General features: G+C 45.8%; 1 protein-coding gene across 1 annotated transcript in view; it reads right to left on the bottom strand.

Annotated features, from left to right (window-relative positions):
- The window catches only part of SLC26A7 (solute carrier family 26 member 7), a 151,923-nt gene that overhangs the window by 35,034 nt on the left and 95,338 nt on the right, over positions 1-21,551 (bottom strand). The window contains exons 11-12 of the mRNA XM_050941497.1: positions 15,569-15,675; positions 11,692-11,758 (exon numbers count right to left, since the gene is read on the bottom strand). Coding sequence (XP_050797454.1) covers positions 11,692-11,758; positions 15,569-15,675 — 174 coding nt within the window. The remainder of the gene's footprint in view (positions 1-11,691; positions 11,759-15,568; positions 15,676-21,551) is intronic.

The raw sequence follows: 21,551 nt of genomic DNA, 5'->3' as shown, positions 1-21,551 counted from the left end.
CGAAGATAAAGCTTTTGTCTTTGTAAGTTTTTTTTTTCTGTGGTGAGCTGGCCCATGCCAGAGTACCTTCTAGGCTAGTCAAAACTGTGCCAGGAGACTTCAGCTCTCAGTGGGGTTGTAGGTGATTGTAAGTCTCTTTTCATGTCTGGTACATCTGCTCCTGAGTGAATTTTAAAGTCCATAGTCTTTTGGGAAAATATTCAGCTTCACTCACCAGGCAGGCTCTGCATCAACACATGTGATAGATTCCAGAAACAACAGCTCTTGATTGTCTGTACCATGAGTAAACTCCCTGACTGCCTTGGTATGGCAAACAGCAGCAAAATGTCCACATTTTGTGCATTTACTACAACTTGTGCCTTTGGCTGGACATATGTCATCTTCTGGGCTACACATTTTTCCACCTTTTTGTGCATTTAGCATGAAAACCTTTAGCGTTCAACTGGAATTTGTCCCTCAGCCTGGGAGTTCTCTCTCCTTGCCTAGGGGCTTTATGATGACATTTAGCACTCATGCTGTTTATAGCTTCTAAGCTAATTTTTTTTTCAGTTTTTTCAAGTTGCTCCTGACTTTTGTTCTGATTGCTTTGATATCTGTATAGCTGTGTCTAACGGTTAAGTCTGCCTTCAACTTTAGTGGCTGTGAAAGATTCTTGTCTGTGAACACAATAACCAGCCTGTCTTCTATTTTCATGTTTGCAGTCCCCAAATCAGAGTTTTTAGCCAATATATGCGGACCTCTTATAAAGCATTCGACATTTCCCCTGGTCTTTGAATTACCTGGTGAAAATATGCTCTTTCATAAGCCATACTTCTTTGAGGTATAAAGTATGCATCAAACATAATTAGAAATCTTTCACAGTAATCTTTGTGATAGTCTTCAGTAAAGGTAAAGGATTTAAAGACATGCTCTGCCTGCTTCTCCATAGTTTAAATTAAAAAGCATATCTGAATGTCTCCAGTTTTCTTGTGGAGTTTGTTTGCAAAGCAAAATCTTGCAAAATGTTGCTTCCAACTTGTTGATACTGTAGATTTAGCAAAACTGAAGTTTTCTAAGACACTGAAGAATGGCATGTTGATAAGACTGATCCTGCAAGCTTTGTTCCTTCTGTTGCAACCTTTGTTGCTGCTTTCCTTCTGTTTCTGTTCTCTTCTGGCACTAGTTTATTCCTAACATCATGTCACGTATTTCTTGTACACAGCAGGTGGCTAGGCACGTCAGGTTTCTGTATCAGATAAGGACTGACTATGTAACTTCCTTCTCAGGGTACGTCTACACTACAGGATAAATTCGAATTAGCTTAAACTGATTTTATAAAACAGACATTATAAAGTCGATTGTGCGTGTCCACACTAGGCACAGTAATTCGGTGGTGTGCGTCTGTGGTCAGAGGCTAGCGTCGATTTCTGGAGCGGTGCACTGTGGGTAGCTACTGTAAAATAATGAGGCCAATAACGTAGATTTGCGTCCACACTAACCCTAAATCGATATATGTAATAACCTTAGTCCCAGATTTGGACCTTAGCGTCCAAAATATGGGGGTTAGCATGAAAACCTCCAAGCTTAGTTACCAGCTTGGACCTGGTACCTGCTGCCACCACCCAAAAAATTAGAGTGTTTTGGGGCACTCTGGTCCCCCTGAAAAACCTTCCCTGGGGACCCCAAGACCCAAATCCCTTGAGTCTCACAACAAAGGGAAATAATCCTTTTTCCCTTCCCCCCTCCAGGTGCTCCTGGAGAGATACACAGACACAAGCTCTGTGAATCCAAACAGAGTGAATCTCCCTCTCTGTTCCCAATCCTGGAAACAAAAAGTACTTTCCTCTTCACCCAGAGGGAATGCAAAATCAGGCTAGCCACTTCAACACACACAGATCTCCCCTGATTTCTTCCTCCCACCAATTCCCTGGTGAGTACAGACTCAATTTCCCTGCAGTAAAGAAAAACTCCAACAGGTCTTAAAAGAAAGCTTTATATAAAAAAAGAAAGAAAAAATACAAATAGTCTCTCTGTATTAAGATGACACAATACAGGGCAATTTCTTAAAAGAATATTGAATAAACAGCCTTATTCAAAAAGAATACAAATCAAAGCACTTCAGCACTTATATTCATGCAAATACCAAAGAAAAGAAACCATAGAACTTACTATCTGATCTCTTTGTCCTTACACTTAGAAACAGAAGACTAGAAAGTAGAACTACTTCTCCAAAGCTCAGAGCAAGCAGGCAGCCAGAAACAAAGACCTTAGACACTCAATTCCCTCCACCCAAAGTTGAAAAAATCCGGTTTCCTGATTGGTCCTCTGGTCAGGTGCTTCAGGTGAAAGAGACATTAACCCTTAGCTATCTGTTTATGACACGCCCCCCAAATTGCAGACAGTGGGGAAGCTCACTGGCGGCGATTTCCTTCTAGAACTTGAAAATAAACAGATTAATACAACACATGCACCTTTACATATACTACTAAGTATATAACTAACAGACTTCTACATTTTAAGAAAACTTTTTAACTACTGAATTCTGGGAAACTCTCACGGGAGAGTGCATCAGCTACTTTGTTAGAAGCTCCTGTGATGTGTTGAATTTCAAAATCAAAATTTTGGAGAGCTAAACTCCAACGAAGAAGTTTCTTGTTGTTCCCCTTGGCAGTATGAAGCCACTTTAGTGCAGCATGGTCAGTTTGTAGTTGGAACCGCCGTCCCCAAACATATGGGCGTAGCTTTTCCAGGGCGTACACTATGGCATAGCATTCCTTTTCACTGACTGACCAGTGACTTTCCCTCTCAGACAGTTTCTTGCTGAGAAACACGACAGGATGGAAGTTGTGATCTGTTGCTTCCTGCATGAGCACCGCTCCTATACCACGCTCAGATGCATCTGTGGTTACTAGGAATGGCTTGTCAAAGTCCGGGGCCCTGAGCACAGGGTCAGACATGAGCGTTGCCTTAAGTTGGGTAAAGGCCTTTTGACACTCATTAGTCCACTTAACTGCATTTGGCTGGGTCTTTTTGGTCAGGTCGGTCAGTGGGGCAGCGATTTGGCTGTAGTGTGGTACAAATCGCCTGTAGTATCCGGCCAAGCCTAAGAAGGATTGGACCTGCTTCTTGGACCGTGGGACAGGCCACTTTTGGATAGCATCCACCTTGGCCTGTAGGGGGTTTATGGTTCCTCGACCCACCTGGTGCCCCAGGTAAGTCACTCTGTTTTGGCCTATTTGACACTTTTTGGCCTTAACAGTTAGTCCTGCCTGCCTGATGCGCTCAAAGACCTTTTCCTGGTGTAGTAGTTGTTCGGGCCAGGAGTCTGAAAAAATGGCCACATCATCGAGGTAGGCAACTGCAAATTCTCCCAGTCCAGCTAGTAGACCATCTACCAGCCTCTGGAAGGTGGCGGGTGCATTTCGAAGGCCGAAAGGAAGGACATTGAATTCATACACCCCCGCATGGGTGACGAATGCTGACCTCTCCTTGGCAGGTTCATCTAGCGGTACTTGCCAGTACCCCTTGGTTAAGTCTATTGTAGAGATGAACTGGGCACGTCCCAACTTTTCCAATAGCTCATCGGTACGTGGCATTGGATAGTTGTCCGGACGAGTTACAGCATTTAGCTTACGGTAGTCCACGCAAAAGCGTATTTCCCCATCTGGTTTGGGTACCAGAACCACTGGAGATGCCCATGCACTGGAAGATGAGCGGATTATACCCATCTGTAGCATGTTCTGGATCTCCCGTTCTATAGCAGCTTGGGCATGAGGAGACACTTGGTAGGGTGGGGTTCTGATTGGGTGAGCATTACCTGTATCAATGGAGTGGTATGCCCGTTCAGTCCGTCCTGGGGTGGCTGAGAACAATGGGGCGAAGCTAGTGCACAGCTCCTTGATTTGTTGCCGCTGCAGACGTTCCAGGGTGGTTGAGAGGTTCACCTCTTCCACGCCACCGTCTTTTTTTCCCGTCGTAGTAGACACCGTCAGGCCACTCAGCATCCTCTCCCTGGACTGTAAACTGACAAACCTGTAAGTCTCTGGAATAGAAAGGCTTGAGAGAATTAACATGGTACACTTTAGGCTTTAGTGAGGAATTGGGAAATGCTATGAGGTAGTTTACAGCTCCCAGGCGCTCTTGGACCGTGAATGGCCCTTCCCATGATGCTTCCATCTTATGGGCCTGTTGCGCCTTCAAGACCATAACCTGGTCTCCTACCTTGAAGGAACGTTCTCTGGCATGTCTGTCATACCAGGCCTTTTGCTCTTCTTGAGCATCCTTTAGGTTCTCTCTAGCAAGGGCTAAAGAGTGTCGGAGGGTGCTTTGTAGGTTGCTTACAAAGTCCAGAATGTTAGTTCCTGGAGAAGGCGTAAACCCCTCCCATTGCTGCTTCACCAACTGTAATGGCCCCTTAACCTCGTGACCATACACAAGTTCAAATGGTGAAAACCCTAAACTGGGATGTGGTACAGCCCTGTAGGCAAACAGCAACTGCTGCAACACTAGGTCCCAATTATTGGAGAATTCGTTGATGAATTTTCGTATCATGGCCCCCAAAGTTCCATTGAACCTTTCAACCAGGCCATTGGTTTGATGGTGGTACGGGGTGGCAACCAAGTGATTCACCCCATGAGTTTCCCACAGTTTTTCCATGGTCCCTGCCAGGAAATTAGACCCTGAATCTGTAAGGATGTCGCAGGGCCAACCTACTCTGGCAAAGATGTCTGTTAGGGCCAGGCACACAGTGTTAGCCCTGGTGTTGCCTAGAGCGACTGCTTCTGGCCATCGGGTAGCAAAGTCCACTAAAGTCAGTACGTACTGCTTTCCTCTGGGCGTCTTTTTTGGGAAAGGGCCCAGAATATCCACAGCTACTCGCTGAAATGGGACCTCAATTATGGGGAGTGGCTGGAGAGGGGCCTTGACCTGGTCTTGAGGCTTTCCCACTCTTTGGCATACCTCACAAGACCGGACATACTTGGCAACGTCCTTGCCCATCCCCTCCCAGTGAAAGGACTTCCCCAACCGGTCCTTGGTTCTGTTCACCCCAGCATGGCCACTGGGATGATCATGGGCTAAGCTTAAGAGCTTCTCCCGGTACTTAGTTGGAACCACCAACTGTTTTTGCGGCTGCCATTCTTCCCGGTGTCCACCAGAAAGAATTTCCTTGTATAAAAGTCCTTGGTCTATAACAAACCGGGATCGATTAGAAGAGCTGAGAGGCGGTGGGGTGCTCCGTGCCGCCGCCCAAGCTTTCTGTAGGCTGTCATCTGCTTCCTGCTCAGTCTGGAACTGTTCCCTTGAGGCTGGGGTCACCAGTTCTTTCTCAGACTGTGGACTTGGGCTTGGTCCCTCTGGAAGCGATGTAGGTGATGGGGTTGTTTCCGTTGCTGGTGAACCGCTCTCCGCTGGTGCACCTGAGGGTATTTCAGGCTCTGGCTGAGCCTTTTGGGTATGGCTGTCTGTTGCTTCTGCCAGTTTTGGCTCGCTGGCGCCCTCTGGCGGTGAGTTTGAAGATGTAGTTGCACTTGCTGGTGCTGGTTGCTGTTCCAGTTCCGGGCCTGGGACTGGAGATGCTGTGGCTGTTTCAGTGGTAGGCATGGAATCCGGGTCCACTACCTCTGTCTGGGTCTCTGGTAACACAGACGGGGCCTCTGTGGACGGCTCAGGAACAGGAATGGGTCTGGAAGCTTGCCTGGTTTGGCTACGTGTAACCATTCCCACTCTCTTGGCCCGCCTCACCTGGTTGGCCAAGTCTTCCCCCAGTAGCATGGGGATAGGATAATTGTCATAGACTGCAAAAGTCCACATTCCTGACCAGCCTTTGTACTGGACAGGCAGTTGAGCTGTAGGCAAGTCTACAGCTTGTGACATGAAGGGGTAAATTGTAACTTTGGCCTTTGGGTTGATGAAATTGGGGTCAACGAAGGATTGGTGGATAGCTGACACTTGTGCCCCCGTGTCTCTCCACGCAGTAACCTTCTTTCCGCCCACTCTCAAATTTTCCCTTCGCTCCAAGGGTATTTGAGAGGCATCCGGGCCTGGGGATCTTTGGTGTGATGGTGGTGTAATGAATTGCACTCGCATGGTGTTCTTGGGACACTTGGCCTTGATATGTTCCAGTTCATTACACTTAAAGCATCTTCCATCTGATGGGTCACTGGGCCGAGGTGAGTTACTGGAGACTGGTGAGGTTAAAGGGTAGGGTATCTGTGGCTTTACTTGGGTGGTATGTGGGGTCTTTGGCTGTCCTCGGTTGTAGGGTTTATGGTCTGTGTGCCCCCTGGGGTAATTGTTCCCCTTGACAGTAGCTTTCTTGCTTTTTGCCAGTTCCATCCATTTGGCTTCAATCTCCCCCGCCTCAGCGATATTCTTGGGGTTTCCATCTTGTATGTACCGTGTGATGTCTTCAGGAACACCATCCAAGAACTGCTCCATTTGTATGAGGAGGTTCAGTTCTTCCAAGGTTTGAATGTTGTTTCCTGTTAGCCAGGCCTCATAGTTTTTTGCAATGCAGTAGGCGTGTTTGGGAAATGACTCCTCTGGTTTCCACTTTTGGTTTCTGAAACGCCGACGGGCATGATCTGGGGTTATCCCCATCCTGTATCTGGCCTTGGTTAGGAAAAGTTTATAGTCATTCATTTGGTGCTTAGGCATTTCAGCTGCCACCTCTGCTAAAGGTCCACTGAGCTGTGACCTCAATTCTACCATGTACTGGTCTTCGGGAATGCTGTACCCAAGACAGGCTCTTTCAAAATTTTCCAAGAAGGCCTCGGTGTCATCACCTGCCTTGTAGGTGGGAAATTTCCTGTGCTGTGGAGCAATATTTGGCGCCGGGTTGTTAGGGTTGGCTGGCACATGCAGCCCAGCTTTTGCCAACTCCAGTTTATGTTTTCTCTGTTTTTCCTTCTCTTCATTCTCTTTTTGTTGTTTTTCCATTTCTCGGTGGTGGTTTTCCATTTCTCGGCGGTGGGCCACCTCTTCTTCTTCTAGTTTTCTTCTGTGTGCTGCCTCCTTGGCTGCCTCTTTGGCTGCCTGTTCTCTTTGGTAGGCTGCCTGTTCTCTTTGGTAGGCTGCCTCTTTGATCTGTTCTTCTCTTTCTTTCATCTCCATCTCTTTTTGTTTTATTTCCAGTTGCTGTTTGTGTTTTTCCATCTCTCGCCTGTGTTCAGCTTCTTTGATTTGTTCTTCGGCGTCTATTTTGGCCTTAGAAGTCATGGTTCCTGTTTTCTTGTGTTGGGGTGCCCTCCGGTGTTTATTTTCTGAACTGCAGGCTCTGTTCCCTCCTGGAGTCTGCCTAGCAACAGTGCTTTTTTCTTTTTCTCTCTCTAGCTAATGTTCAATGAAGGGAAACCAGAAAAACCACTTTATTTGCATGCCTATAAGTGCTGGTACTTGACTCCTAATGGGAGGGCTATTGTGTGACAAAAGACTGTTAATAGTCCTTAACGACTTCTGCTTAACATGCAAGCCACAAACTGCCAGAGAGAGCAGAAAAAAAAATTTCTCTCTGGTTCCCTTTTAAAACCAAACTGTTTCTCTCTGCTAAAAAGCCCTTAGCAGAGAAACGAAAAATATAATATTTCTACTGGCTTCTGGATTCTGTCTATATCCCACCGCTGCCGCCATGTAATAACCTTAGTCCCAGATTTGGACCTTAGCGTCCAAAATATGGGGGTTAGCATGAAAACCTCCAAGCTTAGTTACCAGCTTGGACCTGGTACCTGCTGCCACCACCCAAAAAATTAGAGTGTTTTGGGGCACTCTGGTCCCCCTGAAAAACCTTCCCTGGGGACCCCAAGACCCAAATCCCTTGAGTCTCACAACAAAGGGAAATAATCCTTTTTCCCTTCCCCCCTCCAGGTGCTCCTGGAGAGATACACAGACACAAGCTCTGTGAATCCAAACAGAGTGAATCTCCCTCTCTGTTCCCAATCCTGGAAACAAAAAGTACTTTCCTCTTCACCCAAAGGGAATGCAAAATCAGGCTAGCCACTTCAACACACACAGATCTCCCCTGATTTCTTCCTCCCACCAATTCCCTGGTGAGTACAGACTCAATTTCCCTGCAGTAAAGAAAAACTCCAACAGGTCTTAAAAGAAAGCTTTATATAAAAAAAAGAAAGAAAAAATACAAATAGTCTCTCTGTATTAAGATGACACAATACAGGGCAATTTCTTAAAAGAATATTGAATAAACAGCCTTATTCAAAAAGAATACAAATCAAAGCACTTCAGCACTTATATTCATGCAAATACCAAAGAAAAGAAACCATAGAACTTACTATCTGATCTCTTTGTCCTTACACTTAGAAACAGAAGACTAGAAAGTAGAACTACTTCTCCAAAGCTCAGAGCAAGCAGGCAGCCAGAAACAAAGACCTTAGACACTCAATTCCCTCCACCCAAAGTTGAAAAAATCCGGTTTCCTGATTGGTCCTCTGGTCAGGTGCTTCAGGTGAAAGAGACATTAACCCTTAGCTATCTGTTTATGACAATATAGTAATATCGATTTTAGCGTTACTCCTCTCGTTTTGTAGGAGTACAGAAATCGATTTAAAGAGCCCTTTAAATCGATATAAAGAGCAGTGTAGTGTGGACGAGTGCAGCGTTAAATCGATTTAATGCTGTTAAAATCGGTTTAACAGCGTAGTGTGGACCAGGCCTCAGAGATACACTAGAGATATTTCCAGGAGGCACTGGAGATGGATCGGTCATGTGCTTCAGATGAAAACTGATTCTATCACCAGAGTAGCAATAAAGATGGACACCCAAAGACAAGCGAAAACAAGTCTGCCCGAAAACAACATGGCAAAGAAATGTGGAAGCCGAGCTGAAAAACCTGGGGCACAGCTGGTAAATTACTGAAAGACTTGTCAGTAACAAACAGGAGTGGAGGAGTTTCGTCACTGCCCTACACGCCATAGGTGCTGACTCCGTGGGTGTTCCGAGGCTGGAACACCCATGGGGAAAAATTGGTGAGTGTTCTGCACCCACTGGCAGCTCCCCGACCCCTGCCCCTGCACACCTCCGCTCCGCCTCCTACCCTGAGTGCACCACCGAGTCCTGCTTCTCCCCCCTCCCTTCCAGTGCTTGCGCCACGAAACAGCTGTTTCGCGCAGCAAGCGGTGGGAGGGATGGGGAGGAGGAGGAATGTGATGAGGACATGGAAGAGGCAGGGCCAGGGTGGAGATTTGGGGAGGGGTTCAATAGGGGCAAGGAGGGGGTAGAGTCGGGGGCGAGCACCCACCAGTGCCAAGCAAAGTTGGCACCTGTGCTAAACGCCAGAAGCGCAATAGGCAGATGATGAAGAATGGCTGAGATTAGCTTAAACAAGCACCACCCAGTTGCTGAACAGTATAATACATTTGAGCATTTCATTACAGCCCCAAACCCACCAGTCCAAGAATACCAACCAGGAGACCCTGTCAAAATCAAACTTTTCCTCAGGATATGGTTGAGGGGAACTGTGACAACTTTAGATCTGGTTTAGTTCTAGCTGCATTCTGGATGCATTTCAAAATCTGATCTCTATCATTCTGAGAAAAACTGAGCTCCTTTACAATGTATCCTTCCCAAAGAGAAAAGAAAACTGTTTGAAGCAGCCTATTCACTAGCTTCCTAAGGACATCCACAGCTCCTGCGGGCATTACTCAGCACCACATACATTTTGGCAAGAGTTTGATCTAATAGTGTCTGTGATGTGACACGTTTCACATACGTTTTTTAGGAAGTATTCTCTCAATATTTTCCATATTGACGTTTCTGTTTGCTTATTGATGGAATAACCTCTATAAATCCTCAGCACCGTGATAGTATGACAGATGATGAAATTTGCATATTTTCATGTTTAGGTATCCTGTTTGTCACTAAGTCGTCATTTTCAAGGGGAGCCTCAACAATTCCAGCATTCACAAATTTAAAAACTCACCGTGAACAACTGCAACCCAGCAGTTCTAAATTAAGTTAAAAGGCATGTGCCAAGGCAGTTTTCTTAATCTTGAAAATATTTTTCCTCTTTGTTTTCTGTAATAAACTCTTGAGAAACCTGCTTCCTTACTAAAACTTTACTCCCTCCACAGTGCGTAGGCTGGTTTGTTATTGTATGTTCTCAGGCATTGATCTTTCTTGGTGATTTAGGAAAAAAGAGCTAAAGCAGAAAGTTGGAGAAAAGAGATGAAAAATATTTTAAAAAATTCCTTTTAAGAGAAAGAAATATAGATCAAATTTGAGGTCATGTAACTCTCTAACAAAGTTCCTTTAACTTTTTTTCTTAATACTGAAATTTGATCTAATAATCAACAACTGGGACAGGCATCACAACATTGTTTTTAATTAGCATTTTAGAATCCTCCTCTCTCTTGCTTACCACTGTTTTTAGCCTTGTCACTCAAAATGTCTCAGCATGCCAAACAGTAAATCCTCTCAGGCAAACTCTCAACTTTTGAGTCCAAGATAACCCAGATTCAAGACATAATTCAGATATCAAAAAATGAATAATTTGGATTGGAGAGTTTCACTAACGAGGTAATAACTGGCAGGCACGTTGCTAACTGAACTATTAAGAAGACTGGATGGATGAATATTTGAAAAGTCATGTGGACACAGCAGAAAATGCCACACTGAGAGGCAGAATGGTTTACTAGATGTATTTCTAGCACAGCCACGGATGTGCTGTTTGATTTTGGGCACGTCACTGCACCCGTAGGTGCTCAAACTGGGGGGTGTGCTGCCGCATCCTCTGGCTTGAAGTGGTTTCCATTATATACAGGGTTTACAGAGTGGTTCAATGGCTCTAAGCACTGACTCTATAAAAATTGTTACAGCACTCCTGACTGCACCTCTGTTTCCCCTTTAACTTTTGGTCTGTCTATTAGAGCAGAGTGTTTTTGATTATGTATGTGTAGAGTGCCTGGCACAATGGAGCCCTGATCTGACCTGGAGCCCACAGGCACTACTGTAATACAAAGTAATCATAACTGTAATGGAAAAGAAGCAAAAAAATTGTAATCTGCGATTGGGAGGATAAAAGACAGGTGAGAATGCAAGTTCAGAAAACAGTCTCTTGAGGTAGGATCATTCCGTCTAGCTCTCAAGTGGATCCTGACCAAGGTGATCTTGGCTGAGAGGTGTTTAAAGGGGTCTGTGCCAGCTCCATGCAATCCGCCTTCCTTTCCCTACCAAATGTGGGTGCACTGTGAAAAATCAGGTTCTAGATGAGCTGATGGGACTGAATCATGGCTGGGAAGGGGCTCGTGCACATACAGAGTGTCAAAGGGTTGCAGAGGAATAAGGAAATCAGACAGAAGGAAAGAGACAAGTAGTAACTGTCTGGAAACCACTCGTCACTAGTAGATCCCCCAAAACCTGTGGGACTCGGGCAGCTTTTCCCATGACAGGCAAACTCCAACAGAAGATGAACTTCCATAAATTGAAATTCACAGAATTTCATAGCCATGGAACCAAAGATAACCATTGACTAGAACCCTTAATTTTTTTACAGAAACTTCATATTCTGCACACATAATTGAAACCCATAAAGAGACCCAAAGCACAAGATTTCCATGGCATATATTTCCACTGGTTCTAGAAATGGCCATGTAATTGTCATTTTTTGAGTGCACTTACTCTTATAACCTTGGTAACAAACTAAGGGAGATAAAAAGCTATAGATTAATAAAGGATAGAAGAATAGAGGAAGAGTACACTTACACAATCAGCTTCTGTTTTGAATTTACATTCCACTTCTTTCATATTTTTCAGACTCAGTGTCTTTGCTCTGTAATCAACACATGGAGAAAAGATGTGAGGCAGATCATCAATACAGTAATCTTGAATATGGATAGGTAGAGATACAGGTCTAAAATATAACAGAAGGCTGCAGTGTTCTAACAATAGAATTGCTATATATATTTTTGCATGTTTAAAGTACATTTCATATTGTAATCATTCTATAAAAATCAAGACAGGCAGTTACTGGGGAAAATATCCTTCAAGTGTACAAATGCTAAACAGCTAGGTAGGTTTAGGTTGGTTCTGTAGCCTCTTTAAATTCTGAAAAGTTGTTATAGTATATAACTTCAAAATTTCTGCAGCTTTATTTTTCAAATTAAAGTTATGAAAAATGGGACTTTTTTGTAAAGTAGTATTAATCTTCACTTATGTACTGTTACTCCTGTTATGCCGCTGAAACTATATTAATAGGCACTGATTCCATGGGTGTTCTGGGGCTGGCGCAACCACAGAAAAACACTGTGGGTGCTTAGCATCCACTGGTGGGTCCCTCCTTGCCCCCCCAGCACCTCCTGCCACCAGTGGTCCCGCCAATCAGCACGTCCCCTTCCTCACAGTGCCTCCCACCTGCTGCAGATCAGCTGTTCAGACACTGTTGTGCAGCATGGCGGGCTGGGAGCTGCCTGAGAGGGCCTGGCTGGGGAGGTGGCTTCCACACACAGCCCAGCTTCAGGTGCCTGGGAGTGAGAGAGCCACAGACTCCCTCCCCGCAGCATGTTTCTGGCTCACTCAGCCATGGTCCCCAGGAGCTGAGGCCGGGCAGGGGGCAGCTGTCTCCTCAACCAGGCTCTCTCAGGCAGCTGCTGGGCTGCAGAGCAGTGACCGAGAGGGGCCAGCAGTAGAAATGACTCCCTCCTGCTTCCGGCCTGGGTGGCTAGGTGCAGTGGGAGGACAGAGCGTTCCCCCTGCAGGTAATGTGGGGTGGGAGAGCGTGGTGGCCTTGGGGCAGGGTTACTGGGTGGGGGGATCCGTGACCTGACCTCCCCTTTAGATTGTGCCCCCGCCAGTATGGGAGGCACCAGTCATCCCTCAGGGCAGGGGGAAGAGGCGGGCTGGGAGTGTGGCTTTGATGGAAGGGATGGAGTGGGGGCAGGGCCTGGGACAGAGCAGGGGTGGAGCATGCCCTGCCAAATCACAAAGTTGGTGCCCATGACTGTATTTATTATTTGTATCATTGTTCCACCCAAAGACCTCAATCAGAACTTGGGCTTTGTTGTGCTAGGTGCCATACAAACAGAGTAAGAGACACTCCCTGCTTAAACATGCAAGCAATGCCAACACTTTGAGCTAAGAGGTTGCTTCGCAAGCTCCTGTACACATACACACACTAGATCTCATCGAGTTACAGACAAATTTGTACTCAGTATGGCTCAGCTGTGCCTCTGCTGCTGCTCCCCACGCAACTGTAGGTATACTGCTATTTATAGTCATGCTAGGGATGTAAATATCATTTTAAAAGTAAACCGTTACAACAATTACAATTATATAGTTTAACTGGTTAACTGATTAAAGGGAGAGGGGATGGGGCTGCTCCAGCCAGTGGCCGCGGGGGCTCGGGCTGCTGCTGGGGTGCCGGTTGGCACGGCCTGGGGATGCTCTTGGGGTCAGCTGGCTGGCAGGGCCCAGGGCTGCTATTGGGATCGTCTAGTGCAGCCTGGGGCTGCTGCTCCGGCTGGCCGGCCAGTGTGGCTGGGGCTGCTCCGGCTGGCCCGGGGCTGAGCTGGGGGTTAATGGTTAGGCTGGGTTAACCAGTAAGACTAATACTCACCAGTTAACTGTTTACTATTTGACACCCTTAACTCATGCTAGCTCATTAAGAGCTAGTGCAAGGATGTGTACACACAGAGAGGAGTCACATCCCTAACTAACATCCCTAACTCACATTGTAGGCATAGCCCTCAACAAGGTGTGTAATGTATGTCCACATTCCTGAAAAGAAAAAGTGATGGCTTACTACTCATCACTGGATTTAGTTAGCCTACATTTACCTGCACAATATGAACATGAGGAAGAGAAAAAATATTGGCCTGGAAAATTAAAGTTACTACAGAGAGGTGAGTTATAAATGGCATTCACTTGCTATCTGCAAAACTGAGACATCTTTGTGTGACAAAATATAAATATTTCAATAGTTGTCTCAGCATACGGAAACCATGAGCAACCAGAGGGGAGATTGGACGAGACTTGGAAAAGTTGATTGCACTCTTCTGTATGGCATGACCTCTTTCTATAGATTCTACTGTGTTTAATTTATTTTGATTTATAAAACCATGCTCCCTCCAACGCTCTGGAGGCACCCATCTGAACAGCAGTGCGTCTTCCTCAGTGTAGTATCTACAGTATTTTCATCACTTTGGTAGGTGTTTCTAGCCATTCCTACCAGTAGTCACTACACACTTTTCTCCCCAAGTGGATGGCATGCCACACATTATCTTATGCTGCTCAGTTTTGTAGTAACATTTTAAGGCTCTTATGCCTTTCATCATCCTTATTACAATGATCACCTGAGACCTGATACAAAGCCAACTGAAGTCAATGCAAAGACTCCCATTGACTTTAGTTGGTGTTGATTCAGACTCATGGCCAAACTCTGGGCCAAATCACTCACCCATTCCCACCGTAGAAACCCAAACACTCACTCACAGGGGTGTAACTTAAATCCAAATTTGGCCTTTTCCTTCTAACAGGACTTTCCAAACATGTACACTCTGTTCATTAATGAGTAGTTTCTAGCTCTTATACAATGCTGGTCATCAGTGGATCTCAAACAGGGGGCTGCCAACACTGCACTGATGAATTCAATCAGAAGTCATCTACTGTAATTATAATCACTGAGTATTTTAACCTATTTTCACCCTGATCCTGCATCATGCAAATCACTCTGGAAGGACAGATCTTATACCCAGCAGGAGCCTCATTAGTTTCAACATGCATTAAACCAGGCCCTTTATACTGTACTTAACTTCAGTGAAGTTCTGCATGCATGCAGGCAACCAGTCACATGGGGTAGGTAACTTGCAAGATCATTGGTTTACCAGCACTGGGAGGATCACTGACCTCAAAGAATATTTTCCTTTATTCAAAACCTAAGCATAGTTATTTAGTTGTACTGTGAAAATAATGCATATTAATATATGCTATTTGTAGTTTTTTTCACTGTTTGTTTGTTTTTTGGAACTTGTACACAGAATTTACAGTGTGCGGTTTTTTTTCTTTAGACACTGGAATGGTTTTCCTATTGGTTTTTATTACAATATTTTAAAATGTGTAGAATGTCAGCTGGCGCCTCCTTCAGTACAGTATCTAGAGATTTATAATGACACTCAGTAACTAAGGTTTGCCAGACATCCTGCACTTTTCAATGAGCAAAAAAAGGCTCTAATGGAAGGAAATTTATATTGACCTTATTACTGATCTTACCCTAGCTTTGATTTGTGTTCTAGAGATTTGTAATTATTTTTAAAAAATCATAAAATAATTTCACGTTATGAAACTGCTTTAGAATTCTTTAATGTCCAGTAAATGCACCGGTCTGATGGGTTTTCCTTTTATTTGTAAGTGTAAATTCCTTTTTATAAGGGCATTAAGACATGCCACACAGTGCATTTCAAGGCCATTATTGCACTTAGTAGTTAGGGCATTATAAAAATAATCTTATATCTACAATTTTCTATTAGTTACAAAAAATGAGATTTCATTATTTAACCCAGTGTATTGTACATCTATACTGAGAGTAGAGCAATATATGTCACAATGATTGGTTTCTAGAACATTTCAAGAACAAAGAATGTCTCACCTTTGGAAGCGGAAAATCACTATAACTATAGTGCAGACAACTCCATACAATAGTCCCACGTTAGCAGCAAAGCATACTGTAAATACATAGGTACTAACCCATATGCTCTTCAAGGAAGGAAACAAAAGACACAGTTAGTTTAAGCTCTCCATAAAGCTGTATGATTATTTTTAATTTGAAATAAATATGTTTAAAGTTCCAGCAAGAATGATAACTAGAGATTGCAGCCAGACATCTCTGAACTGGCAAATGAGGAAGACTGAATTACCAATGAAAATTTTACCTCTCCCTCAGAGAACACAAGTGATCTGACATTCTAATAAGTTTAAGGGTCATGGAAGTCCATTTTTGAAGCTCTTGTAATGACATATGTTGCTACAGTAGCAATGTTATTCAGGCTGAACTCAACTTGTATTTCAAAGTGAAGTAGGAAAGGAATTATAAATTAATACTTATCTTACTCTATAACTGGTTTAACGATCAGCAGAATGCGTAAACATGATTGTTACTAATAATTAAAGGTCATTTGTAAAACTTCTGACAAAACTTACTCATCTATTGCAATATATGTTGGAAACTTCTAACAGCCAGGCTGAGAGAGAGAGTCAGAACATTACATATGAAAGGCCAAATTATTCAGCCAGGCCTCTTAGTAACTTCCAAGTGAGCATGTGCAAACATGGTTTCACAGGTATAAACACACTTTAAAAACTCCTACAGTGGTACTCTAAAAGGAGCCACACTATCCTGTCAGTTACACATGCATACTAGATAGGAGCCAAGTGCTAGAATTTGCATCAGCATTTACTCATTTATTTGTGTGCATGCAAGTGTAGACATTGTTCAAAAGTGCACATATATTTACACAGACACAGTAATGTCAACAAGGAATTTTACACACTCAGAAGTAGAGGCCTCGGCTGAAGATTTTCACCTCAGAATTGGCTTTGTTTTCATTCTTAAAGTAGGTCCAACAGTTCTGCTCTGTTATGAAACCCCAGAAAGTGTTATGTTGCTCGCATCACAATTACTATAGAAGTTTGCTGGAGCATGGATCGAGCCAGGAGGGGTCAGAGATTGTTAACATCTTTTTTCAAAAGTATATTTCACTGGCATGCAAAACTTGTAATACATTGTTGCCACATTTAATTGGTTCCTTCAATAAAGGGATCAGAGTCCAAGGGCACCTGGACTGGTTACCTGCTGCCCAACTGGGCTCAAGGAAAGGCAGCGGGAACTTATAAAGGGGAAGACATCTGTAGATGAGCTAAGCCGATACCTGAAGACACTGCAGGAAATAAGAGGATTCCTTCAGGGCCAAGGAGTTAACAAGCATCAGAAAGGAAGCCTGTGGAGAAGGCCAAATTCCCGGGAAGAAGTGCCAAGAGAGCAGGATGACAGACCCTCAGCAAGGAAGAGCTGTGCCCAGTTTGGGATTAGGATGAAATAAACACATTTCTAAAGAAAGGATAGACCCTCAGGGAGGAGGGTGGGAGAGAATGATGGACAATAACAGATGAGCCAGCTTTCTGGTCACTGAGCTTCAATTAAACACTGCAGAACAGACCTTGTTAAGAAGAGCTGTACCTACCTAATTGCGGGGTGGAGGAGAGCCGGAAGGATAATTAAGCCATTAGGCAAAAAAAAAAAAAAAAAAAGAAGTAGAGAGAGGAAGAGAGAGATTGATTTTCCCTGCTTGCCTCTGGGGCTGAAGGCTCCCAAAGTCTGTGGGACTAAGGCGGAATGTTGTACAAGGGTGGTGGGAATCAACATTGTAAATAAACTGCTCCAGGTGTTTTATCAACATGAAAGTTTCTCAGAGGTTTGTGGACTTGAGCAGAGGCAGGAGCGAGTGAGCCTGCCACATGTGGGGACTTGTCTGGGATCTTAGCCAGCACAAGGGTTTGGAGGCCTGGATGATGGAGGAGACCCTGCAATGGCTGGTAAAACAGTAAGAACTGCAGAAGACCCTGCAAAGATTTGAACAATCCCACCAACATGGAGAGGCAGGCTTTGCTTACCTGGCAGGCAGAGCAACAGAAAAGCTTGCAAGATTTCAAAAGGGAATAAACCAATGTGCAGCAGTAACTCCTACAGAAGGTGGTGAGTCCCATATGGGGGATAGTGCCTGGACACAGGGCATAGGACTACATAAGACTGGCCCTGCAGATGACCCTGATGCATTTCTGGGCACTTTGGAGAGGATAGCTATGGGTGCAGGCTGGGATAGGTCCACGGGGCTCTGCGGCTGGCTCCCTATCTGGCAGAGGAAGCCCAAGAGGCCTGTATGGCTATGAGTGAGTAGCAGGCCAGGAATTATGAGGTGATGAGGGCAGCCATCCTAGATCAGGTGAGTCTGTCCACTGAGAAGTACTGCCAAAAGTTCTGGACTGGGGGTTTACAGGACCAGGCATTCACCCAAGGCTTGATGGACTGGCCACCCACTGGTTAAGACCAGACACCCAAACAGTGGGGGAAATAATGGATGCCCTAGTGCTAGAACAGTTCCTTCAAGGCCTCCCTAAGAACCTATAAGCATGGGTTAGACAGCATCCACCAGGTACAGTGGATGTGGCTGTGAAATTGACTGAGGAATACACAGAGGCAGACTTTTCTGGGAAAGAAGGACAAGCAGTTATGGGTCTAGAGCTTGGGAGGAAGACTGGAGAACCCACAGCAGGAAAGGGTGTAGAGAGCAAGAAGTAAGAACCCCAAGGACTTCCGGCTGGGGCTTATCCCATTACATGCTATCAGTGTGGATGATAGGGACATACAAAAAGGGACTGCCTGTATATGGACTGTGGTTTTGTTGAGTTTTGTGGCTGGGATGGGACAAGGAGGAAACTCTAGAGGGACCTTGTGGATACAGCCTCAGCTTGCTTCCTTGTCCAGAGCGAGCTGGCAAAGGCTCACTGGATGATTTCAGGAGCAACTACTCACATGGACACATTCTATGTTCATAAGAGAAAAAACTGAGTCCATAGGAGAAACCGTATCAGCCCCTAGTCAACAGCACCCAAGTCAGAAGGAAAGGAGACTTCCCTAGGCAATTGAAGGTGGAGGGGATGGGAATTAAGAAAGCACAAGCTCCTCAGTAGAGGCTGAGGGACTGATGGAACCTCTGCAACACATCCCCAAGGAGAAGAAACCCAGGCACAGTTTGGAGGGTTGGGAGAACCGGAGACCCTAACCGGACAGGAGGATAAAGGAAGCAACCTCAATGCTTTGCCAGATATAAATGGGGAGAATAAGGGAGGAATCCCCAGGGTGCCCATGGTGTGAAGACTTGTGGGCTGAGATGGAGCTAGGGAGGTCTCTCCCCTCACAAAGTGCGATTTCTGTGGATGGAGAATGAGCAGATCCCCACAAGAATGACCAGATGATCAGCCTAGGGACAGGGAGAGACTCCTGCAGGGTGGCACCTCTGCTAAGCGAGGTAAAGCATGGGGAAAGAAAAATCTTACTGTCAGGTAAGGGGGTGGGGCGGTGACAGAGTGCTGGGCAATAACAGCTGAGCCAGCACTCTCGTTATTGCAGCTCCAATTAAACACTGCAGAACAGACATTGTTAAGAAGAGCTGTGCCTAACTGAGGCCATGTCTACATCTAAAATTTTGCAGCGCTGGTTGTTACAGCTGTATTAGTACAGCTGTATAGGGCCAGCGCTGCAGAGTGGCCACACTTACAGCAACCAGCGCTGCAAGTGGTGTTAGATGTGGCCACACTGCAGCGCTGTTGGGCGGCTTCAAGGGGTTTTGGGGAAGGCGAGAGCAAACCGGGGAAGGAGACCAGCTTCGCCGCGGTTTGCTCTCGCGTTCCGCGAACCACCCTGCAAACCGCAGGGAAGGAGACCTGCTTGTTCGGGGAACGCGAGAGCAAACCGCGGCGAAGCTGGTCTCCTTCCCCGGTTTGCTCTCGCGTTCCGCGAACCACCCTGCAAACCGCAGGGAAGGAGACCTGCTTGCTCGGGGGTTCGGCGAACGCGAGAGCAAACCGGGGAAGGAGACCAGCTTCGCCGCGGTTTGCTCTCGCGTTCCCCGAACAAGCAGGTCTCCTTCCCTGCGGTTTGCAGGGTGGTTCGCGGAACGCGAGAGCAAACCGCGGCGAAGCTGGTCTCCTTCCCCGGTTTGCTCTCGCCTTCCCGGAACCACCCAGCAAACCTCAGGGAAGGAGACCTGCTTGCTCGGGGTTCGGGGAACGCGAGAGCAAACCGGGGAAGGAGACCAGCTTGATTACCAGAGGCTTCCTCAGGTATGCTGGGATACCTGCTTATTCCACGGAGGTCAAGAAAAGCGCTGGTAAGTGACTATACTTGATTACCAGCGCTGGATCACCAGCGCTGGATCCTCTACACCCGAGACAAAACGGGAGTACGGCCAGCGCTGCAAACAGGGAGTTGCAGCGCTGGTGGTGCCCTGCAGATGTGTACACCTCCTAAGTTGCAGCGCTGTAACTCCCTCACCAGCGCTGCAACTTTCTGATGTAGACAAGCCCTGAGTGGGGGTGGGGGGTGGGGGATACAAAAAGGCACAAGAAAGAAATAAGAGGGGAGGAGCAGAGAGAGACAGAGAGAGAGATTGTTCTTCCCTGCTTGCCTCAGGAGAAGGTTATTTACCCCGTGCAGTAACTGAGGTTCTTCAAAATGTGTGTCCCTATGGGTGCTCAACTTGTAGGTGTGGCAGCACCCCCTGCACCTTGGATCAGAGATCTTCAGCAGCCGTGCTCATCGGACCGCACATGCGTACCTCCCCACATAACGCGGTGTGCCAGACATATATATAGTGCTGTGCGGTCCAACCGTCCTCAGTTCCCTCTCTGCTGCAACATGTTTTTGGCTCCAAAGCAGAGGGGAGGAGGATGGGTAGGGGAGCACCCATAGGGACACACATCTCGAAGAACTGAAGGCTCCCTAAGTCTGCAGGAGTAAGGCTGTATGGTTACAAGAATGGTGGGAATCAACATTGTAAGTAAACTGCACTGGGTGTTTTATCAGCACAAAGGTCTCTGAGTAGTTTGTGGACTTGAGCAGAGGCAGAAGCAGAGACAACCCATACCTGCTGATAGTGTGTGTGGGGGGGCACAATTTAAAAGTTCGGCCACCCCTGGAAGAGCTTAAGTCACCCCCACCCCCTTACCCTCAGTCTCCCCTCCCAGAAAGCAGCAACCAGCTGTTGCTCCTGCCTCTCCCCGTGGGACGCAGCTTGCCGGTACCGGCAGCTACCATGCAGGGAGGGGGCCCGGCCGCACCATGCAACTGAATGGGGCCAGCAAACCCTGGCAGAAATCTGGGAGGGGCACATGACCCCACATGCCACCCCATGTGTTGCCAGAGCAAGTGGGCCATGCCACAGAGGGGCTTGGCCCAGATGAAAACTGACATGAAGACTTTGTAAGTTTCAATTTTCTTTTGAAACACTTTGTGCAGAACTTAATATAGTGGACCCCAGAAAGGGGAACGGCTTGAATATCTGGACTGTGTGGACTTTTTAAGGGTACCTTAAGGGTAAGGGAAATGGAGGCAGGACTCAGCAGAATCATACTGGCCAACACCGGGCACTGCAGGGAAGGCATGCTCTTTGACAGTTGACTATGATAACATTTAAAAAGTTTTTTCAAAATTGTAGAGCGTACTAAGACAATGACATTTAAATGTGACAGGCCCCATGCCATGTTCCAGTGGATTTCTGTGGTTGACAGAACATCTTAAATATAGCTCATGCTGGGAATTCACATGAGAATGGAAGCAAGCATCAGAACAGGAATACAAACCACAGACTTAAAATAAAAACAAAGTATTAAATGAATAAATGTACTGAATGCCTGTCTCCTGGGGGCACTCAGTAAATATTGGTATAGTTGAGGGAACTTTGAGCAAAGAGTGGCATCTAGTCTTATATAACGTCTCACAGAAAGATGGAAATGAGTTTACAACCTCAGGGATATACCTTTTTCTCCACAGCTGCATGTATCTCTGATTAATTGCA

Source organism: Gopherus flavomarginatus, chromosome 2, assembly GCF_025201925.1.
Source record: "Gopherus flavomarginatus isolate rGopFla2 chromosome 2, rGopFla2.mat.asm, whole genome shotgun sequence".
Taxonomy (NCBI): Eukaryota; Metazoa; Chordata; order Testudines; family Testudinidae; genus Gopherus; species Gopherus flavomarginatus.
Note: the sequence above shows the minus strand (reverse complement) of the source record. Positions and strands in the feature narration are given on the sequence as shown.